At 57.3% G+C, this 17,605-nt stretch overlaps 3 protein-coding genes across 7 annotated transcripts in view; 2 read left to right on the top strand and 1 right to left on the bottom strand.

The window, feature by feature from the left end:
- RTN4RL1 (reticulon 4 receptor like 1) overlaps positions 1–1,740 on the bottom strand; it is a 66,300-nt gene extending 64,560 nt beyond the window's left edge. Inside the window, exon 1 of the mRNA XM_014827047.3 lies at positions 1,231–1,740. Coding sequence (XP_014682533.1) covers positions 1,231–1,243 — 13 coding nt within the window. The 5' untranslated portion in view covers positions 1,244–1,740. The remainder of the gene's footprint in view (positions 1–1,230) is intronic.
- Positions 1,741–5,510: 3,770 nt separating this feature from the next.
- Positions 5,511–15,276, top strand: DPH1 (diphthamide biosynthesis 1). Of its 5 annotated transcripts, XM_070482604.1 has the most exons (14): positions 5,961–6,038; positions 7,849–8,001; positions 8,124–8,187; positions 9,793–9,914; positions 9,990–10,063; positions 10,331–10,488; positions 10,618–10,739; positions 12,287–12,355; positions 12,765–12,921; positions 13,054–13,154; positions 13,673–13,751; positions 14,036–14,179; positions 14,370–14,477; positions 15,140–15,276. In XM_070482604.1, the coding sequence occupies exons 6-13, from the start codon at positions 10,336–10,338 to the stop codon at positions 14,457–14,459; spliced, it is 915 nt and encodes a 304-aa protein (XP_070338705.1). In that variant the 5' UTR covers positions 5,961–6,038; positions 7,849–8,001; positions 8,124–8,187; positions 9,793–9,914; positions 9,990–10,063; positions 10,331–10,335; the 3' UTR covers positions 14,460–14,477; positions 15,140–15,276. The 5 variants fall into 5 exon arrangements, with proteins under 5 accessions (XP_070338703.1, XP_014682496.1, XP_044601131.1 ...); XM_014827010.3 differs by lacking the exon at positions 9,990–10,063 and having other exon boundaries at positions 5,528–6,038; XM_044745196.2 differs by lacking the exon at positions 9,990–10,063 and having other exon boundaries at positions 5,927–6,081.
- On the top strand, positions 14,488–15,999 carry OVCA2 (OVCA2 serine hydrolase domain containing). The gene is made up of 2 exons (XM_014827012.3): positions 14,488–14,816; positions 15,140–15,999. Exons 1-2 carry the CDS (start codon positions 14,630–14,632, stop codon positions 15,637–15,639), a joined length of 687 nt encoding a protein of 228 aa, XP_014682498.1. The 5' UTR covers positions 14,488–14,629; the 3' UTR covers positions 15,640–15,999.
- The last annotated feature ends 1,606 nt before the right edge of the window (positions 16,000–17,605 follow it).

Below are 17,605 nucleotides of genomic sequence, written 5' to 3'. Positions count from 1 at the left end.
GGTCTCTTCCATCACCTCCACATCTGCTCCTCTCCGCCCATCTCGGGGCTTCGCTTTCCCCTCCTCCGCCACCTCCCCCTGCCGGTTTTCTCCTTCCCCATCCTACTGTGAGGTCAGAATCCTGTGCTTACGACACCTCGGTCTGTTGCCATGGAAACAGGGGCGGATTAAGGCTGGAGCGCCGAGCGCCGGGATCAGGCCCCTCCGCTACCTGAGCTCCCGCCTCAGCCGGCTCCCGCAGGGCGGAGCAGCCAGCCGCAGGCGCCGATCGCCGGCCGCCCGGCCCGAGCCAGGGAGGTGGGGGTCCCGGCGGGGCGCCGCGGCCCACCCGGACCCGGGAGGGGAGATGCAGACGCAGCCGAGGCCGGGGCAGCGGTGACCCGGCCGCCGGGCTCACGGCGTGGTCACCTGCCCTCTCTGGGCCCTGGGGACGGTTCCCCGCGCGGCAGCCACGTGGGGGCGCGGCGGGACTTCCCCAGCGCCCGCACCAACTTTGCAGCTTTCGGCAATGGGCCGGGCTGCCCGGGGGGTCGTGGTGAGGTGGTCGCGGAGCCAGCTCTCCTCAAGTTGTGCCTGGCACCGGCCGCGCACGCTGCCGGCACGGCCTGCGCCTTCTCATCCCTCCGCTGCAGGCATAAGGAAAGTTTGAGGAACCGGACATCAGGCGCTAGTCACCCCTCCTCGGCCGCTGGGTGCCGAGAACCCGTCCCTGTGGACCAAAGCAGGGGAGGTGCCTGCGTCCGGGCCCCGCCTGAGAAGCTAGGGCGCGCAGTGAGCGCCCGGGTGGCGCGGTGATTGACCGCTGGCTGCACTGGAGCGCGGGTTGGACCCGGCCCCGCCAAGGCGGCAGAAGCTGGCGGCGTGTGCTGGCGCAGGGGATAGAGCCTGCAAGTGCAAAACTTTATAGTGGCAAAGCAAAGGTCCCAAGAGGCCGCCTCCCCTTTCATCACCGGCAGCTCACTGTGGTCCCGAAATGACCTCGCCGAGCCAGAACCCTAGGCCTAGGCACTTGATCCATGGAGCAAATCCCGTCTCGCAACCGGCCCCCGACGGGGGTTAAGCTCCAGCAGCAACCCCTTGGCAGGTGCGTCCCCGCAAAGCCTGCCAGCCCGCCAGGAGCTGCTTCCCGGGCCGGAGCCCCGGCGCCGGGCAACTCTCGGGCGGCTCCCGGGCTCGCGGCTGTGCCCGGTGTGCATCCAACTCCAACTCGCCCCTGCGGCTCCAACTCACCTTTGCGAAGCATGTTGGCCGCGGGGCCGCCACTCCGAGGTCGGCCTAGGCGCACTCCCTTCCGGGCTTCAGATTCAAATTCTTGGGCGCCGGCTGCAGCTAATCCGAGCGCGTCGAGGCGGGGGCAAGCCCGGGATCCGCTTGTGCCCGGCGGCCAGGCCCCGCAGGGGCATGGTGAGCCCGAGCCCCGCGCCGAGGGCACCGGCGCCCACCAGCAACCGCGGCGCTGCCCGGCAGCCCCGTGCGCTCTCAAGCCCTGGGGCGAGCGGTTTGCTCCGCGGAGCCGGCGGCCTGGTTCTGCAGCCCCGAGCACTTTGCAGGCGATTTTGAGGGGGAAAGCCGCCCCCTGGCCGAGGCCTCCTCCCCCTCGCCCCCTCGGGCCGCCGCCGCCGCGGCTGCTGCAAAAGGGCGCTCGCACGCACCGCCGAGCTCCGGGGAAAGCTCCCGGCGCGCGTTTGCAGGACCGAGCGATCGGCGGAGCGGGGCGCCTCCCTTCCTCCTCCCCCCCGGCTTCCCCCACCTCTCCTCCTCCCTCCCTCCCTCGCTCGCTAGCTCCCTCCTTCTCGCTCCGCTCCCCGCCCCCGCTCACGGAGCGCCTCCCATACAAAATTTATGAAAGTGCTCTCAGCTCGCCTTGCCGAGCGCAGTCCTATTCCCAGGGCAGCGGCGCTCAGCAGCGCGGCGCCGCCTCCCAAGGTGTTTTAGCTGCGCCCGCCCCCGGGGACAATCCTCGGCCCGCGTCCGTCCAAGTACCTGCCCCAGCCCCCGGGCGGGTGGTCGGGCCACTCGAAAGCCCCTCCCGGGCCCCATGGGCTTCCCAGAGCTCGAACCCGCAGCCCAACCCCCGCCCGCTCGCCCTTCGCGGCTGGAGGTCACCGTGAGAGGCGGCTGGAAGCGTGCGCTCTACCGACCGGCTGGGAAGGGAGGATCGCCGCCCAGCGCCCTCGGTCACAAGTCCGCTCCCCTGCCCATCTCCTGTCTTGCCGGCTCCGCTTCCTCCTTGGAGGCTCGACGGCTCCTCCCTGCCCAGGGCAGCTCCAGCGGACCCAGCCGCCTCCCATCCCGCGTCCCAGGACACTATTCTTTTGGGTGGAGGTGTGACTTGCCCCCAAGCTGGTCTAGACCTTGCAGCAAGTATTCGAGGAGGCCCAATTGCAAACCCTAGAGAGAGGGAAGGACCAATGTGGGGCTCAGGTGGGCTATCTCCGCCAAGAAGGGCCTCTGATCGCCCGCGGTCTACACAGACCCCACCCGGGGCTTCGTGGAAAATGGAGCAGGCACCGCCTAGAAAGCAGGTCCCACAGGGGGCCAGTTGGGTTGAGCCTAGAGAAGGTTCAGGCCAGGAGATCCTGGGTGGAGGCCGGCACCCCCTACTGGCCTGGGATAAGAGGGGTCGTGGGAAAGAAAAAAGAGTGGGCTAAGTCACTTATTCAACACACATTTATTAACAGTCTACCATGTGTGGGGCACTACTATTCCTGGGGATTCAGCCAAAGAAAAAGACAAGGTCCCTGCTTTTGTGGAGTTTACAGTCTAATAACAACCAAATGGGGAAAGTCCAAGTCAGACAGTACTTGGAAGAAAAGCAAGCAGGGTTTTGTTCTGGAACTGATTTGAGAGGGCCAGGGAAAGCTGCTCTGAGCAGGTGACATCTAAGCAGAGATCTAATTGAAGTGAGAGAATGAATCGTGTGATTCTTTGGAGAAAAACTTGGCATGATAGGAAGGTCAAAAAGAAGGCCAGTATCACGCATTCACTCATACATGCATCCAATGACACCCAGGCTCCAGGTTTGAGCTAACGACATAGGCTTGGACTTCCAGAAGCTTATGGCATAATCAGGAAAGAAAGCCACCTTAGAATGTAACAGGATGAGGGGTGACCCCGTGGCTGAATGGTTAGGTTTGGGGGCTCCACTTTGGTGGCTCCAGGTTCCTCGGTTCGGGTCCTGGACATGGACCTATGCATCACTCATCAAGCCATGCTGTGGTGGTGTACCACACAGAACTAGAATGACTTACAACTAGGATATGCAATTATGTTCTGGGGCTTTGGAGAGAAAAAAGAGGAAGATTGGATGGGGCTGGCCCTGTGGCTGAATGGTTAAGTGCACGCCCTCTGCTTCGGTGGCCCAGGGTTTTGATGGTTCCGATCCTGGGTGTGGATATGGCACTGCTCATCAAGCCATGCTGAGGCGGCATCCCACATGCCACAACTAGAAGGACCCACAACTAAAAATATATACAACTTTGTACCAAGGGGCTTTGGGGAGAAAAAGGGAAAATAAAATCTTTTTTTTTAAAAAAATAGGAAGATTGGCAACAGACGTTAGCTCAGGGCCAATCTTCCTCACCAAAAAAGGAAAGAAAAGTAACAGGAGGAGATACAAAGTGTAAGAGGGGGCTCTGTAAGGGGTGAAGGGCCATCAGGGAAGATTCCACAGAAGAGGTGCCATTTGGGATGGGTCTTGAAGACTGAGTTCATCAGGCTGAGAAGGGGAAAGGCCATTCCAGGCAGGATAGAATGTGTAAATGCTTGGAAGTGAGAAGGTATTCCTGTTCTGAAGATTAAGACGATTGATCCTTCTTGGGGTGGCAACAAAAGGTGAGGGATTTTTTCTCTTAGTCTCAACCAGCTTTAGGGCTGGGCTGACCCCACACCCTGCCTGAACCCTGACAGGCAGACACTAAAGCTGAATTTGATGACACTGAGAGCTGCAGAGGCCCTCCATAAGTAAACTAAGGCCCAGGGAGGTTGTCGATGTCACGCAACGATCAGTGCCAAAGTGTGGGCCTGAATCAGGGTATGCTAATCCTCCTCCCACCTCCCTAAGCCGCCTCCCCATGACCCCCTGCCCCACAAACTTCAGCATCTCAGGCAAAGTTGGCTGGGGCTGGGCGTGAGTGTGAGAAGCAGAGTTATTTCAGGCCTCAGGAGGGCTGGGTGCTGCTTTGGAGTCCAGCCAGGGGGTGGGGGTGACTGTAGGAGGGTGTCGTGGTGTAACGTCGGGGTGCACTGTGCCCGCCTTCTTGTCAGGCAGTCATTACTCAGACTGCTGAGTAACTCAAGCAGGGAGACCCCCTGGGACAGATGGAGGTGTTCTCCGCCCACGGTGAGTGGCAGCCCCCCAATGTCCTGCACTGCAGGGTCTTGGGGAACATGCTCACATCTGTCCTTGATGTCTAGTTCTCTTGGACATCACTTGTTTTCCTAATGGGGACCAAGACAGCTCATTCAGCACAGAGGCTGCAGGGCAATGTTATAAGAGGATGGGGGCATTCCATCATCAATAAGCCTCACCTTTGCCTAGAGAAAGGCCCTAAGGGGTGGGGTGCCTGCTAGGGAGCAGCCACTGCTCTGCTGGAGCCAATCTTTCCCCTTGAGACTTACAGCTCCAGCAGGAGCTAAAGCTGCCCACACACAGGCTGAGCCTTACTGTCCTGAAGGGGGAGGGGCTGGGCTCAGGGGATCCCTGGAATTGAGATCCTGCAGCCTGGGGTCCAGAGAACCTGGGAAAGATGGGAAAGCCATGCTGGACTCTTATCAAGGTGAGTGGGATGTTCCTGGGACCCATATTGGCCACATTCCTGTCCAAAGCTGTGATTGTCCTCAGTATCATTCAGTGGCCTGAGGGGCAGAGCACTGACCCCTTCTGGTCCTACCCTTGGCTGCTCACTCCCAGCCTGCCCTGCCATCCCTCCTCTCCGGGCAGCCTCCCAGGCAGGGTCTATCCCTGGCTGCTTGTTTTTCACTTCTCCCAGCACCTTAATTAGGAGTTTCCAAGCAGGGAGGGCCTCCAGGGGAGCCCAAGGCCACAGAGCTGCCTTAAAGGGCCAGTTGTGCTCACATAGCCACCACAGAGAGAGAAAGATGGTGCCAGAGGGGTGGGTGGGCAAACGGCCCTGGAGGACCATTGCTGTAAGGGCCAACCTTACTGAAGGCCAGTCCTGCAGGGACTCTGCTCTTCCTAAGGTCAAGGCTGTCTCACTGGCTGCTCTGCCTTCTCTGGGATCCCAGGAGCTCAGGCCACTGATTGGGAGAGAGGCTATCTAGGTGTGAGGGGCAGCCTAGACAGGGCAAATGGCCAGAATCCAGAAGATCTGGGCAACCGGAGTCCTTGACTGCCACGCTCTGCCAGGAAAGCACCCTCAGACTCAGGGCTACCTTCCCCTGGTAGCAGTTTCTCACATGTGAACCCTCCACACTGTGGGTTCCAAAGGTGATAAGGGCACCTGGCACTCCGGAAATTGCCACCAAGAGACTCAACTTGGAGCTGGGCTGGTAGCCACTGAGTTCTCTTCTGTCCGGGCAGCGGGGTGCTCCGAGCTGGGGAATGTGGCTCCACCCATACGGCGTTCACTGCTTACCAGGAGCGGGGTCGGGAGGAGAGGGGAAGCTGACAGAAGACCTAGTGGCATCCCCATTCACAAGACTCCGCCCTCAGAACTCGGGCAAATAGGGGACATCGGTCCGGGAGTTCCAGGTTCGGACCGGCTAGGAGAGGAGGAGAGGAAAGGGTCACCGAGAGATGGCAACCGCGGTGGTTGGGGACCACCAGCGGCTCCCGAGAGTCGCGACCTTTGGGTCTGAGATCCGGCCCGTTATGGCCCCGCCCCTATCTTCTCCTTCGCTGCTCCGCCCAGCAAATCTCCGCCCCTCGCTGGCCAATCGGCGCTCGATCGCCACGTCTGGGCTCTCCGCGTTCTTCTAGCGCTGTCTTTTTGGTCCCCACGTGGGCAGGCCGATGATGGCGGCGCTGGTTGTCTCCGAGGTGGCGGAGCCCGGCAGCCAAAAAGGCCCTGGCAGAGGTGGGTGCTACAGCGCTGCGGCCTCCGGACGTCGCATCTTGGGGTATGGCCCCCACATCAGGGACAGGTCCCTCCCCCTTTAACGGCGGCGGCGCCTTTCTCCGCCAGACCCGGAGGCCTCGCCGTCACTCGCTCCGGGCGGCTGTCACTTGAGCCCTGGGGGACCGGTCTTTCTCTTGCAGCCTTAGAGCGCGATCGGGAGCAGCTCCTCCTAGCAGCTTGTAGTCCTCAAGCCGGAAACGCTGCCCCCCGGCCCTAGCCGGTAGCCAGACGCATGAGGACTCACAGATAAGACGGACGCGGCGGGGAGGGAAGGAGCCAGGCTCGTTGCAGCGAGCATTCCACAAATGGGCCCTCAGCGAATGCTTTCAGGAAAGAGGCACATGGTTTCACCAGGCACTTATCGAGCACCCACTGAATGCCAGGCCTGTGCTAGGTGCAGGGACTAGACTACAGCCCTGCCTTCGGGAATCTCACAGTCTTCCGGGGGATACTGACGTAAACAGAAGATCACAGTCACGTCATAAAGGAGGAGGCGCCTACTGACCCTTGGGACAAATTGAGCTGCTAAGACTAGCAGCTCCCACACCTCAAGGACCACAAGGGACGTGGGGCTGTCAGAGCTTCTGTGAGGGGCCCAGGGACACGGGGCTGGTTGTTCCAAGGCCTTTGAAACAACTGAACAAAAACCATAGCAGTGGTAACATTAAATCTGACCTCAGGGTCCCAGTCTGTCATGCTTGTTCTCCACTGCACTGTCACGACCACCACTTGCCCACCTACCCCCACACATAGAGGGTGAAAGGTCAGGGCTGGGAGGATCCATCTTGTGTAGGGAGAGGCCCTAGCAGAAGTTCTGGCACATAGTGCAAGCTCAATAAATATTCGTTGAATAAATTGATTTCTTGCCTTCTCACATTCCCGAACTGTCTGGCTCCTAAAGAGATAACTGGAGGTTGAGGGAAGCTGAATTGTGGGGAGTAGGATGCAGACTAAGGGCTGCAGCTTTCCTAAAGCGCTAGTGTTTTCTCCTTTAATCAGGAGGTTGTAATTACTTGTATACCTGCATTTACCCCCACTAGACTGCTAGCCTCTTAACGGCCGAGGACACTCTTCTGTCCTTACCTGTTTGCCCCCCATCCTAACTAGAGTGTGTTCCTTCTGTCCTTCCTGGGGTGGGAGGCAGGGTCCAACAATGGGACTAGGGAATTTGTTAAGTCAGTTAAATGTATGGTGTTTATTTCCTTTTTAAATGAGAGGGAAGAGGGCAGAAATTAACCAGTGTAGACAAAGTCAGTGGGACTCTAGTAAGGAAGGCAGTCTTTTAAGTTAGTACTTATAACAGTTTGCTTATAGATCTCATATCTAGGATCTCAGAACTTCAGGGTATTCTCAGGGACTGGGGGAGAAGGACACTTTCCCAGGCTGGTTGGGCTGGCTAGGCTCTTGGTTTTACTCGGGTTGTTCACTATCAAGGAGCAGTTGTGTGGACATTTTTTCCATTTGCCTCTCAGTTCAGTCCCCTGGTGTCACCTCTACTCTCCTGAAGTAAGAGGTGAGCCATACCCATTCATGGGCTCAAAGTCTTTGATTCCCAATAATCTCACAACATAGAAATTAATTATGCAGATTTCCTCTTGGCTTAATTGGTTGTCTTTCCAGCTTCAGGATGAACTCAGTGGGGAAGAGGTCTGGGCCAACCCCCTTCACATGTGGGATCTGGGCCTTAAACTTGGATGGAGTTAACAGTGCAACCGGATCTGGCTGTGGTTTAGGCCAGGCACTGACTCTGGCCTTGCATTTGTCCTAGGTCGAGTCCCTCGGGGCCGCTTGGCCAATCAGATCCCCCCTGAGATCCTGAACAACCCCCAGCTGCAGGCAGCCATCCGAGTCCTGCCTTCCAACTATAACTTTGAGATCCCCAAGACCATCTGGAGGATCCAACAGGTCCAGGCCAAGAAGGGTGAGTCCCAAACTTTGAGCTGGGGTTGGGGTGGAGAGGTTGACTGGGCCAGCCAGGGGCAGTGCCCCCATCCCAGCCTCTTCCCAGCCCTCTGCTCTCATGTCTCTGCTCTTGTCTTGCAGTGGCCTTGCAAATGCCTGAAGGCCTCCTCCTCTTCGCCTGCACCATTGTGGATATCTTGGAAAGGTGAGGCTTGGGGCACTGGAGAGGGAGCTGAGCCAAGACCTTCCCTATGCCCGTTACAGCTCTGCCTGGTGGCATCATTTTTGCCTTCTGGACCTCTACCTTGGCCTATCCCTTCCCACAACTATATACACACAAAGGGAAAAACCCAAAACTAAACTCCCAGCCTGCTGAGTTCTTTGCTTGTCTGTATAAATCTCCCCTCCCTTAAAATATTTGGGAGAGAGGAATGAGTCAATTCTAGTATCTTCAAAGTTGGGTCCAGAGCAGGTGGTGGGGCTGAGGACGAACCTAAGAATCCTCAGACCAGACCCCGGAAAGGGCTGAGCCATTAGCGCAGTGTCTGGCTAAGGGGAAACTTTTCTGGCACATTTGGAGGAGTAGGGCAAGGAGGGGCTTGGCAGAGGGAGAAGTGCCTAGGAGATGGTATTCCTTCCTCTACCTCCCTCCTCTAAGTTTCTTCAATACAATGAGCCATCCTTGGGAGAGGGGTGAGCTCTCAGCCATCTGGAAGCAGCATGGGAACGGGGAGGGCGAATGAAGAAAGGGGAGGTCATCTCGTGATGGGAACCGCCCACTTCCCTGCTGCTGCCCTCCCCCCACTCTGCTCCTCATCCCGCGGCTGCCACAGACTCACTTTCCAGCTCCCACCCTCTTGCCCCTTGGGGATGCTCTCTGGGGCGCAGGCCAATTTGCATACATTTTAATCTATAAAAAATTAAGTGCTCTGACTCAGACGCCTGGGCTGCATTCTAAGGAGCTGAATAATCTGCTTCTGTGCATAGCCTGCTTTGGGGAAGGGGGAGGAGGAGGGCCCCCTCCTGACTGGCAGCAGCTCGGCCTTCCCCGCCACACCCCCAGGAGAGGAATGGGGAGAACTCAGCCACTGAGCCAGGCTCCAGGCCCCAGGGGTGGGTCTCTCAGGGAAGAGCTGGTTTTCTGGCTCCATTCCTGTGGTGAGTTCAGGGGGTGCGGGGTCTTCCCCCACCCACCCCCGTCCCCCATGATTCAGGCCTGGCAGCAGATCCCATGGCAATGTGCTGGCCAGAGCCTACTCTTCCTGACGCATGAGGTGTGTGGGCAGTGCCATGTGCTGTGGGGGAGCTGTGCACGGGTCCCCCCATCCTGGGCACAGAGGGCCCTGACTAAGGGTGGAGAGGTAGCAGGGGGTCTGGGCGACAGGGAGGCTGCCTGTATCCACACATGCATGCCCACGCACACCACAGTGCCAGCGTGTGGGAGTGGGCACCTTTGCATGTATGTACATGCTCACTGCTCTGGGTGGGATGAGGCAGGGCGTTGGAGGTCTGTGTTTGACCCTGTGTATGCCAGGCTGGGGGTCCCTCTTGCAGTCTGAGCCTGGACAGAGGAATCAGGGTACCACAGACACCATCCTCATACAGCTACAGTTCCAGGAGCTGCTGCCAGGGCTGGGGGAGGTGGCAGCTGGGCCCTTCCTACTCTTTGTTGGCAGAAGTGGCAGCTGCCAACCCAAGGACTGGGAGAGGAGCTGGGCCCCAAGATACCTCCAGAGGATTAGGCGTCTCTCTCAACTCACTTCTCGTATCATTGTCCCACTGTTCCTCACACCCTTTTCCACTCCCACAGGTTCACAGAGGCCGAAGTGATGGTGATGGGTGATGTGACCTACGGGGCTTGCTGTGTGGATGACTTTACTGCAAGGGCCCTGGGAGCTGACTTCCTGGTGCACTATGGCCACAGCTGTCTGGGTATGGTGGGCCAGGACATCTGGACCCTGGTAGGGCTGGCAGAGCTGCGGGACAGCATGCTAATCTCCATCACAGTGCCTTCTTGTCCTGCTTGCAGGCACCAGGTACCTCCTGGTTTCTGGGATGGCTTCGGCCTTCCTGCTCTGAAGGTGAATCTTTCCTTTGGATTTGGTTGCCTTGGAAACTGTGCTGCTGTCCCAGATGCGGGTGTTTGAAAGGCTGTTGGTGGTAGAGCAGCTGGGCCCCCAGCAGAGTGACAGAGAAGGGACCTATGACCCCTCCTCTTTCCCTACCCCCTCCTTTTATTCCCAGGCTGAAACCACTGGTCCTGGCTGCTCAGAGACAGGCCCTGGGCCAGGCTGTCTGCCCCTCCTGCCTTCCAAAACAAAGTCTCCTGAACTCTTTCCTTCTCCCAGTTCCCATGGACACCTCGGCCCAAGACTTCCGGGTGCTGTATGTCTTTGTGGACATCCGGATAGACACCACCCACCTCCTGGACTCTATCCGCCTCACCTTTCCCCCAGCCAGCGCCCTTGCCTTGGTCAGCACCATTCAGTTTGTGTCAACCTTGCAGGTAAGTGGACAGACAGCAGTCAGTCTCCAGGCTGTTCCTGGATCCCCATGTCGGATGCTCCAGGCTGGTCCTTTGGCACTGGCTCTCCCTCCCCATCCACTTGCTTCCCTTTCCTCATTATCCTAACAGGCAGCTGCCCACGAGCTGAAAGCTGAGTATCGTGTGAGTGTCCCACAGTGCAAACCCCTGTCCCCTGGGGAGATTCTGGGCTGCACATCCCCCAACCTGCCCAAAGAAGTGGAGGCTGTTGTGTAAGTGAAAAATGGGGGGCCAGTCGGAGAGACACAGGAAATGTACCCTAGGACGGAGCATGAGGTTCCTTGTACAGTGAAGGAAACTGAGTCTAAAGCTCCTTAACCATTTGCTCAAGGTCACTCTGCAAGGTGGGGACCAAATAGGGTTTCAGGTTTCTTGTCTCCCTCTCCAGTGCTCTGTCCACCATGCAGAAGGCTACGCCCAGGAGGGGCAGGAATCAGAGGCCGTGATGGGGGGATGAGGGTGGGCTAGAAATGGTGGAAATATAATTGGAGAAGATGGATGGGCACGCCCAGGCTGCAGCCCCATTAATTTAGCATCCGGACAGCTAACAAGCAGGAGCAGCGTGTCTCCTGCCGCCTAATTATTTTAGGTAATGGAAATGCTTAATGTTGTGTGAATGCAGCCAGCCTCAGAGCCCACAGCTCCCCCAGCTGGGACTGGGGAGGGGAGCCCTGCTAACGCAGGGAAGGAGGGAGGGGGACTCCCCTGACTCATCCCCACCTCTGAGGCTGCAGATGCTCCTCCCACAGGCCTTGCTGCACTCACACAGGACACCCCTGGCCCTAGACAGGGCCTTCCGCAGCCCACACCTGGCAGCCCTGCTCCCAAGGGGCATTGCCCCTGTGCCTGTACCTGCATAACTCTGAGCTCATAGATGCCCACCCTTGGGGGCTTCAAGGTGTGTGTTGGCGGGAGGGGCACTCTGAGTGCTGACCATTCAACAAAATTCAGTGTGATCTCCAAGAGAGAAGGAGCTGCCATGGCAGATTGGCTTCCATGTTCCAGCCTCTCCGTGGCCTGGGCAGGTACTGTTAGGGGCAGCATCTCCTAGGGCGTGCTTGGTACAGCCTGGTGGTTCAGCCTGGAGTTAATTCCCACATATACTGCTTAATAGCTGTGTGAATTTGGGCAAGTTTCGTAACATCTCTGAACCTCTTTTGTGTCTTTTGTAAAACGGGGATACTATAGTAGCTTGAAGATTATTTGATAGGATTGAGTGAAGTCATACGTCAGGTGCTTAACCCGGGCCTGGTGCACAGAAGGCACAAGTCCCATAAACAGTGGCTGTTGTTACAGTTCCGAAACGACCCAAGAGCTAGTTTGGGCAGACAGTAGCCAGTGTATACCCTGAAACGTCGTGTACAGCATAAATGACACCCCGAACACGACTTCCCACCTCTATATTGAGCCAGGTGAGGGAGAATCTGTCGCCTCACCTCCAAGTTAGGGTCTCTAGGGCCCCGAGTGGCCTGACCATGGCCTTGGCTGCCCCTTTACTCTTCCTCCAGGAAGGCTGGGACGGGGCAGTGCTTAAATTCTCTGTTAGCTAACTAGAGGGGCCCTATGGTCATCTAATTCAAACTCCTTATGTGACATGTAAACAACCCAAGGCCTCAGGAGGTGAAATGATGACTTGTCCCAGTTCATGCACCACGTCAGCAGCACAGGCAGCCGAGAACTCAGTCCTCTGGACCTCCAAGCCAGCCCCTGCTTCTGCTGCCCCATCCCCCACTGATCGCCGCCTTTCTACCCACTGCAGATACCTCGGAGATGGCCGCTTCCATCTGGAGTCTGTCATGATTGCCAACCCCAGTGTCCCCGCTTACAGGTGTGTGCTGAGACCGGCTGACCAGCTGGGGAGGGGGTGGGACTCCCTGCCACGGAGGCCCTCAGTCAGCTGAAACTTCCTCATTCCCTGGCCACTTAATGGCCCCCAGCCCTCAGGTTCGGAAGCACTTAGGTCCTAAATCTGGGGGTCAGACCTGGGGCTGCTGCTGCCCAGTACCCACCCATCCCCTGGGACTCCCATCAAGATCCTAAAACCGTCTCCCACTCTTGCCTGCTCCAGCGGTGGGACTGATCTTCCCCACGACAATCTCTGTTCTTGCCTGTGGTCCTAATTACCCGCATGGAGCCGGAAGGTTCAAGAGACGAAGGGGCTGAGTCAGAGAGCCGTGTGTACAGCACATGTCCTGTGAGTGGCCGTTACCGGACCCTGACAGTTTCTTCTTTTCCAGATATGACCCATATAGCAAAGTCCTGTCCAGAGAGCACTATGACCACCAGCGCATGCAGGTCAACCGCCAAGAAGCCATAGCCACTGCCCGCTCAGCTAAATCCTGGGGCCTCATCCTGGGTACTTTGGGCCGCCAAGGCAGCCCCAAGATTCTGGAGGTCAGAGGGCTCGGGATGGCCTCTGGAGGAGGGGCCTGACTGGAACCGCAGCTGGGAAAGTCAGTAGGCTAAGGGATTTAGTCTTGGCTGCTTGATCATAGTGACCCCAGCTCAGCCTCCCTTTCCCACCAGCACCTGGAATCTCGGCTCCGAGCCTTGGGACTTCCCTTCGTGAGGCTGCTGCTCTCTGAGATCTTCCCCAGCAAGCTCAGCCTACTTCCTGAGGTGGATGTGTAAGTTTCCCAACTTTACCTGTGACTCTGGCTAAAGTAGCTTAGAATCTGGGTCCTGCATATTGAAGGCTGGAGTCGGTAGCAATTGCTTCTATGGTCATGAAATTTTCATGTTTACAGAGCACTCATCCAGTAGGGGCTCCCCTTGGCTGTGGGTCCTACCTACTTTGTCTGGCTTCGGGGCTCACAGGCAACCGCAACGTCATAGTCGTTCTGTGTGAGATGAGTTTGAGGGGTGGTTGGCACCTGCACGGTCCCAGGCACCAAATTTGTTTTGGGGATACTATCACAAATGAGCTGCCTAGGCCCTACCCTCAGAAAGCTCATAGTCAGTGAAGGACACAGGAGAAAAGAGGCAACACTGTAGTGTTATTCTAAACAGCAGTAGGTGACAGTCTTTACTTTAGAATTAATAGTGAGCATTCATTGGGTGTGTTGGGAGCACAGTCATGTTCTTCAGCATGCTGCCCAAGAGAGCGGAGAAGCCCCTTTGGGTATGACCTGACTTCCCTTCCCAGGTGGGTGCAGGTGGCATGTCCACGCCTCTCGATTGACTGGGGCACAGCCTTCCCCAAGCCACTGCTGACACCCTATGAGGTAACACCAAGTTTTGAAAATTCCTGGGAGAGAGTGGGCTTGGCACCTGGTTCTCTCAAGGGAGGGATCTGAAGTGGAGCCAGGTGGGTGGGCAGCACTTAGTTACAGCTGAGCCACTTACCAGCTATGTGGCTTTAGGAAAGTTCCTTAACCTCTCTGAGCCTCATATTTCCTTCTGTGATATGGGGATAATAAGACCTTCGTAGGCCCTTCTGAGGATTGAATTAAATAATTGTATGCAGAAAAATGTTGGCAAATGTTACTGTCCGGTTTTCCTCCCCTAGGCGGCGGTGGCCCTGAGGGACATTTCCTGGCAGCAGCCCTACCCCATGGACTTCTACGCCGGCAGCTCCTTGGGACCGTGGACGGTGAACCACGGACGAGACCGGGCTCCCCAAGCCCAGGGCCGGCCGACGGTGGGGAAGGAGGTGGGGACTCCAAGGAAGGCAGGGAAGCCGCAGCTGGGCGCGGCCATGGCACTGGCCGCCTTCCTGGCGACGCGAGCCGAGGCCGCCGCCCTGCGGTCGCTACGGGAAATGCACTGGAGCGGGGTGATGCACTGGAGCGGGGTGGAGGACGTCGCAGCAGAGGGACCCTGACCAAAGTCTGCGACCTCAGGTGCAGAAGGGGCCCACGGGCCCCTCTTCCGCCGCGGCCTGCGAGGGTTGCAGCTGCCGAGACGAGCAGGAGGCGCCGCCCGCCCCTTGAGACGCTCCTGGGTCTCAGGTAGCCGCCGGACCCCTCCCCGTTGTCATGGGAACGCCCGCTCGCTCCGCGGCCCGCCTTCAGGCTGGTGTGGCCTGTGGTCCCACCCCTCGTGGTAGTCAACTTCCGCTCGGGGAAGGGCCGCTTCCGGCCCCTGGGGCGCGCTGCCGCTCATGATGGCGGCGCCGCGACCTCTGCGGGTGCTGGGCCTGGCGGGCTTCCGGCAGAGCGAGCGGGGATTCCGCGAGAAGACGGGAGCGCTGCGGAAGGCGCTGCGGGGCCGCGCCGAGCTCGTGTGCCTCAGCGGCCCGCACCCGGTCGCGGACGCAGGGGGCCTCGAGGGCGCCGGGCCCTACTCGGGTGAGACGAGCCCTGCCCCGGAAATGCGCCCCGAGTCTTCTCTGTCTTGCCCGGTCCCCATGACACCCTTCAGCATACCCCACCCGGTACCCTCGCCTCATCCTTCCCACCCTCGCTTCTCTCTGGCCATACCCTTCATCGCTTCCATCCCAGCCTCCAGGCTTCCGCCGTGGTCTGTCCTCCGCCTCCCTCCATGCCAGTCTCTTCCCCAGCTCATTTCCCCCAGTCTTTCTTCTCCCCTCAGCGCCTCTCTTTCCCTGTCATTTCCAAATTCTCCCTCCTTTTCTCATTTCTTTCCCCCTCCTCTTCCCATATCGCTGTAGGGCCCTGCCCTCCGGAGGAGCAGACTCGAGGCTGGTGGTTTTCAGAACAGGAGGCAGACGTGTTCTCCGCACTGAAGGAGCCTACAGTGTGCAGAGGTCTGAAGGAAGCCCTGGGAACGGTGGCACAGGCACTCAGCCAGCTGGGACCTTTTGATGGGCTCCTTGGTTTCAGCCAGGGGGCCGCGCTAGCGGCTGTTGTGTGCGCCCTTGGCCAAGCCGGCGATCCCCGCTTCCCCTTGCCACGGTTTATCATCCTGGTATCTGGTTTCTGTCCCCGGGGCCTTGGCCTCAAGGAATCCATCCTGTTGGGCCCCTTGTCACTACCTTCACTTCATGTTTTCGGGGACACCGACCGTGTCATCCCTTCTGAAGAAAGTGTGCAACTGGCTAGCCGATTCACTGGAGCCATCACTGTCACCCACTCTGGTGGCCACTTCATTCCAGCAGCTGTGCCTCAGCGCCAGGCCTACCTCAAGTTCTTGGACCAGTTTGCAGAGTGAAAGATCAACAAATGCTCTGCCCCTACATCCCCTCCCCCTCCCCCCTCAGTAGGGACACGTGACCTTGGGGCAGCTCTCTAATCCCTGACCTCCCCTTTCCCTGCCTCGAGACCTCCACGGCTGTTAGTGCTCCTTACCATCACCAATTAAGAGACAAATACAATTCTTAAAAACCCAAATTTTATAAACCCAGATCTGCAATCAAGAAAAGGGAGCAGGAGGCCTTAATGGGCTTTGACCTTGGCATCTGATACTCAGACATGAAAAAGGCCATTGGAGCCCTGGATGAGTGGAGAGTGGCATGGGAAAAGCAGGGACTGGCACCACTGTGATTGCCACACAATAAAGTGGTGATTTGGATTTTGAGCATCTTTTTCCTGGTACACACAGCAAAACCATTTTATAACAGAAGTCTGGATTCCTGGCTGTGCACATAGCCTCCAGGACAGCACCAAGCAGGCAGGTGTTTCCAGTTATGAGCTCCCAGGACAAGCTCATCCATGTGTGCACATACACACTTGCACATTTTTGGTGACGTCTTAAGTCCCGAGCTGAAGGAAAGGAGGCCACGGTGGCTGAATCAGGGAAGAATTTACATCTGAGAAGTTTTAGGAAGATACTACCTGGCAAGGCTCTGCCTAGGCCTCACTGAGTTTAAGCTTCCTTTGTCTTGATCCCTGAGAGTTGTGTGCTGGCCTTCTGTCAAACCCTGGCTTCTTGTTTTCTCTGCTTTCTCTCTAACTGCCTTAGCCCCTCTGAACTGAGCTGGAAGGGTAGGATGGTGCTAGACCTTGGATGAAGGCCAAAGACAGTGCAGAAGAAACCTTTTCCCAAACTTGACCCCATTTACAGAGTTCCTTAGATTGATGCTACTGGGTAGTGATCACAGCCAAGGCGTAAGCAGTCTGGTTTGAGAGTGCAGCGAGTTGTTCTAGGCACTCTAGAGACTGCCTACTTTAGCCATTTCCCCAACTTCAGTTACTCCCACCCACTGCTGGCCCTGCTCTCTCATTTCAGCCCTGCCTCTGCAGGCTCACCAGCTTGTTCCTTTTCCGGAAGATCAGAACAGGCCAGCAAGCATGGTTGCCCCCAGGGAGTTTAGTAATTGAGCAGGAATTAGAATTAAGGGCTGCAGCACAAATAGTCAAGCTCATTCTGAGACAACCAGACTAATAGCCCTTAAATTACACAAAATTCTGAGTTCTTCACCACAGATAGCAGCTGTCCAAGGTGGAAAAGCTGGAGTTACCTGCCCAGACAGAGCCAGTTTACTGGGTTTAGGACCTTTACAGCAGAAAGTGAAGGTGGGGGAAAGCTCTCCCTCGCTGCAGTCAGCCTCTGCCTTGCTTTTTTTTTTGAGGAAGATTAGCCCTAAGCTAACTGCTGCCAATCCTCCTCTTTTTGCTGAGGAAGACTGGCCCTGAGCTAACATCCATGCCCATCTTCCTCTACTTTATACGTGGGACGCCTACCACAGCATGGCTTTTGCCAAACAGTGCCATGTCTGCACCTGGGATCCGAGCCGGCGAACCCTGGGCCGCCGAAGTGGAATGTGCGTACTTAACCGCTGCGCCACCGGGCTGGCCCCTCTGCCTTGCTCTTGGTGTTGTAAAGGGATTCCTTCCTTGGCAAAAGGAGGAGACTCTGAAACGGACTGGATTACTCCTACAGATCTGTTGGATTTGGCCCATAGAATTTTAGAAAAAACTGGGTTTATGGTATTTAGGATTCTAGGAATTTTACACAAAAATTCAGATTCCTGGCTTCTCTAGAAATAAGCAGTTCATAACAGAATGCAGAGGATCTGCAGTTCAGGGCTCACCTGCCCTTACGGCAATCACAGGCTGCCCCCTTTAGCAAGGTCCCAAGAGGTGAAAATGATGACGAGTTACATACACAGCTGCTGCCACTTGAGATCATTGTGAAGATTAAAGGAGAGAGGGGAAGATATATTGGGGGATGCATT

Source organism: Equus asinus, chromosome 13 (genome assembly GCF_041296235.1).
Source record: "Equus asinus isolate D_3611 breed Donkey chromosome 13, EquAss-T2T_v2, whole genome shotgun sequence".
Lineage (NCBI taxonomy): Eukaryota > Metazoa > Chordata > Mammalia > Perissodactyla > Equidae > Equus > Equus asinus.
Note: the sequence above shows the minus strand (reverse complement) of the source record. Positions and strands in the feature narration are given on the sequence as shown.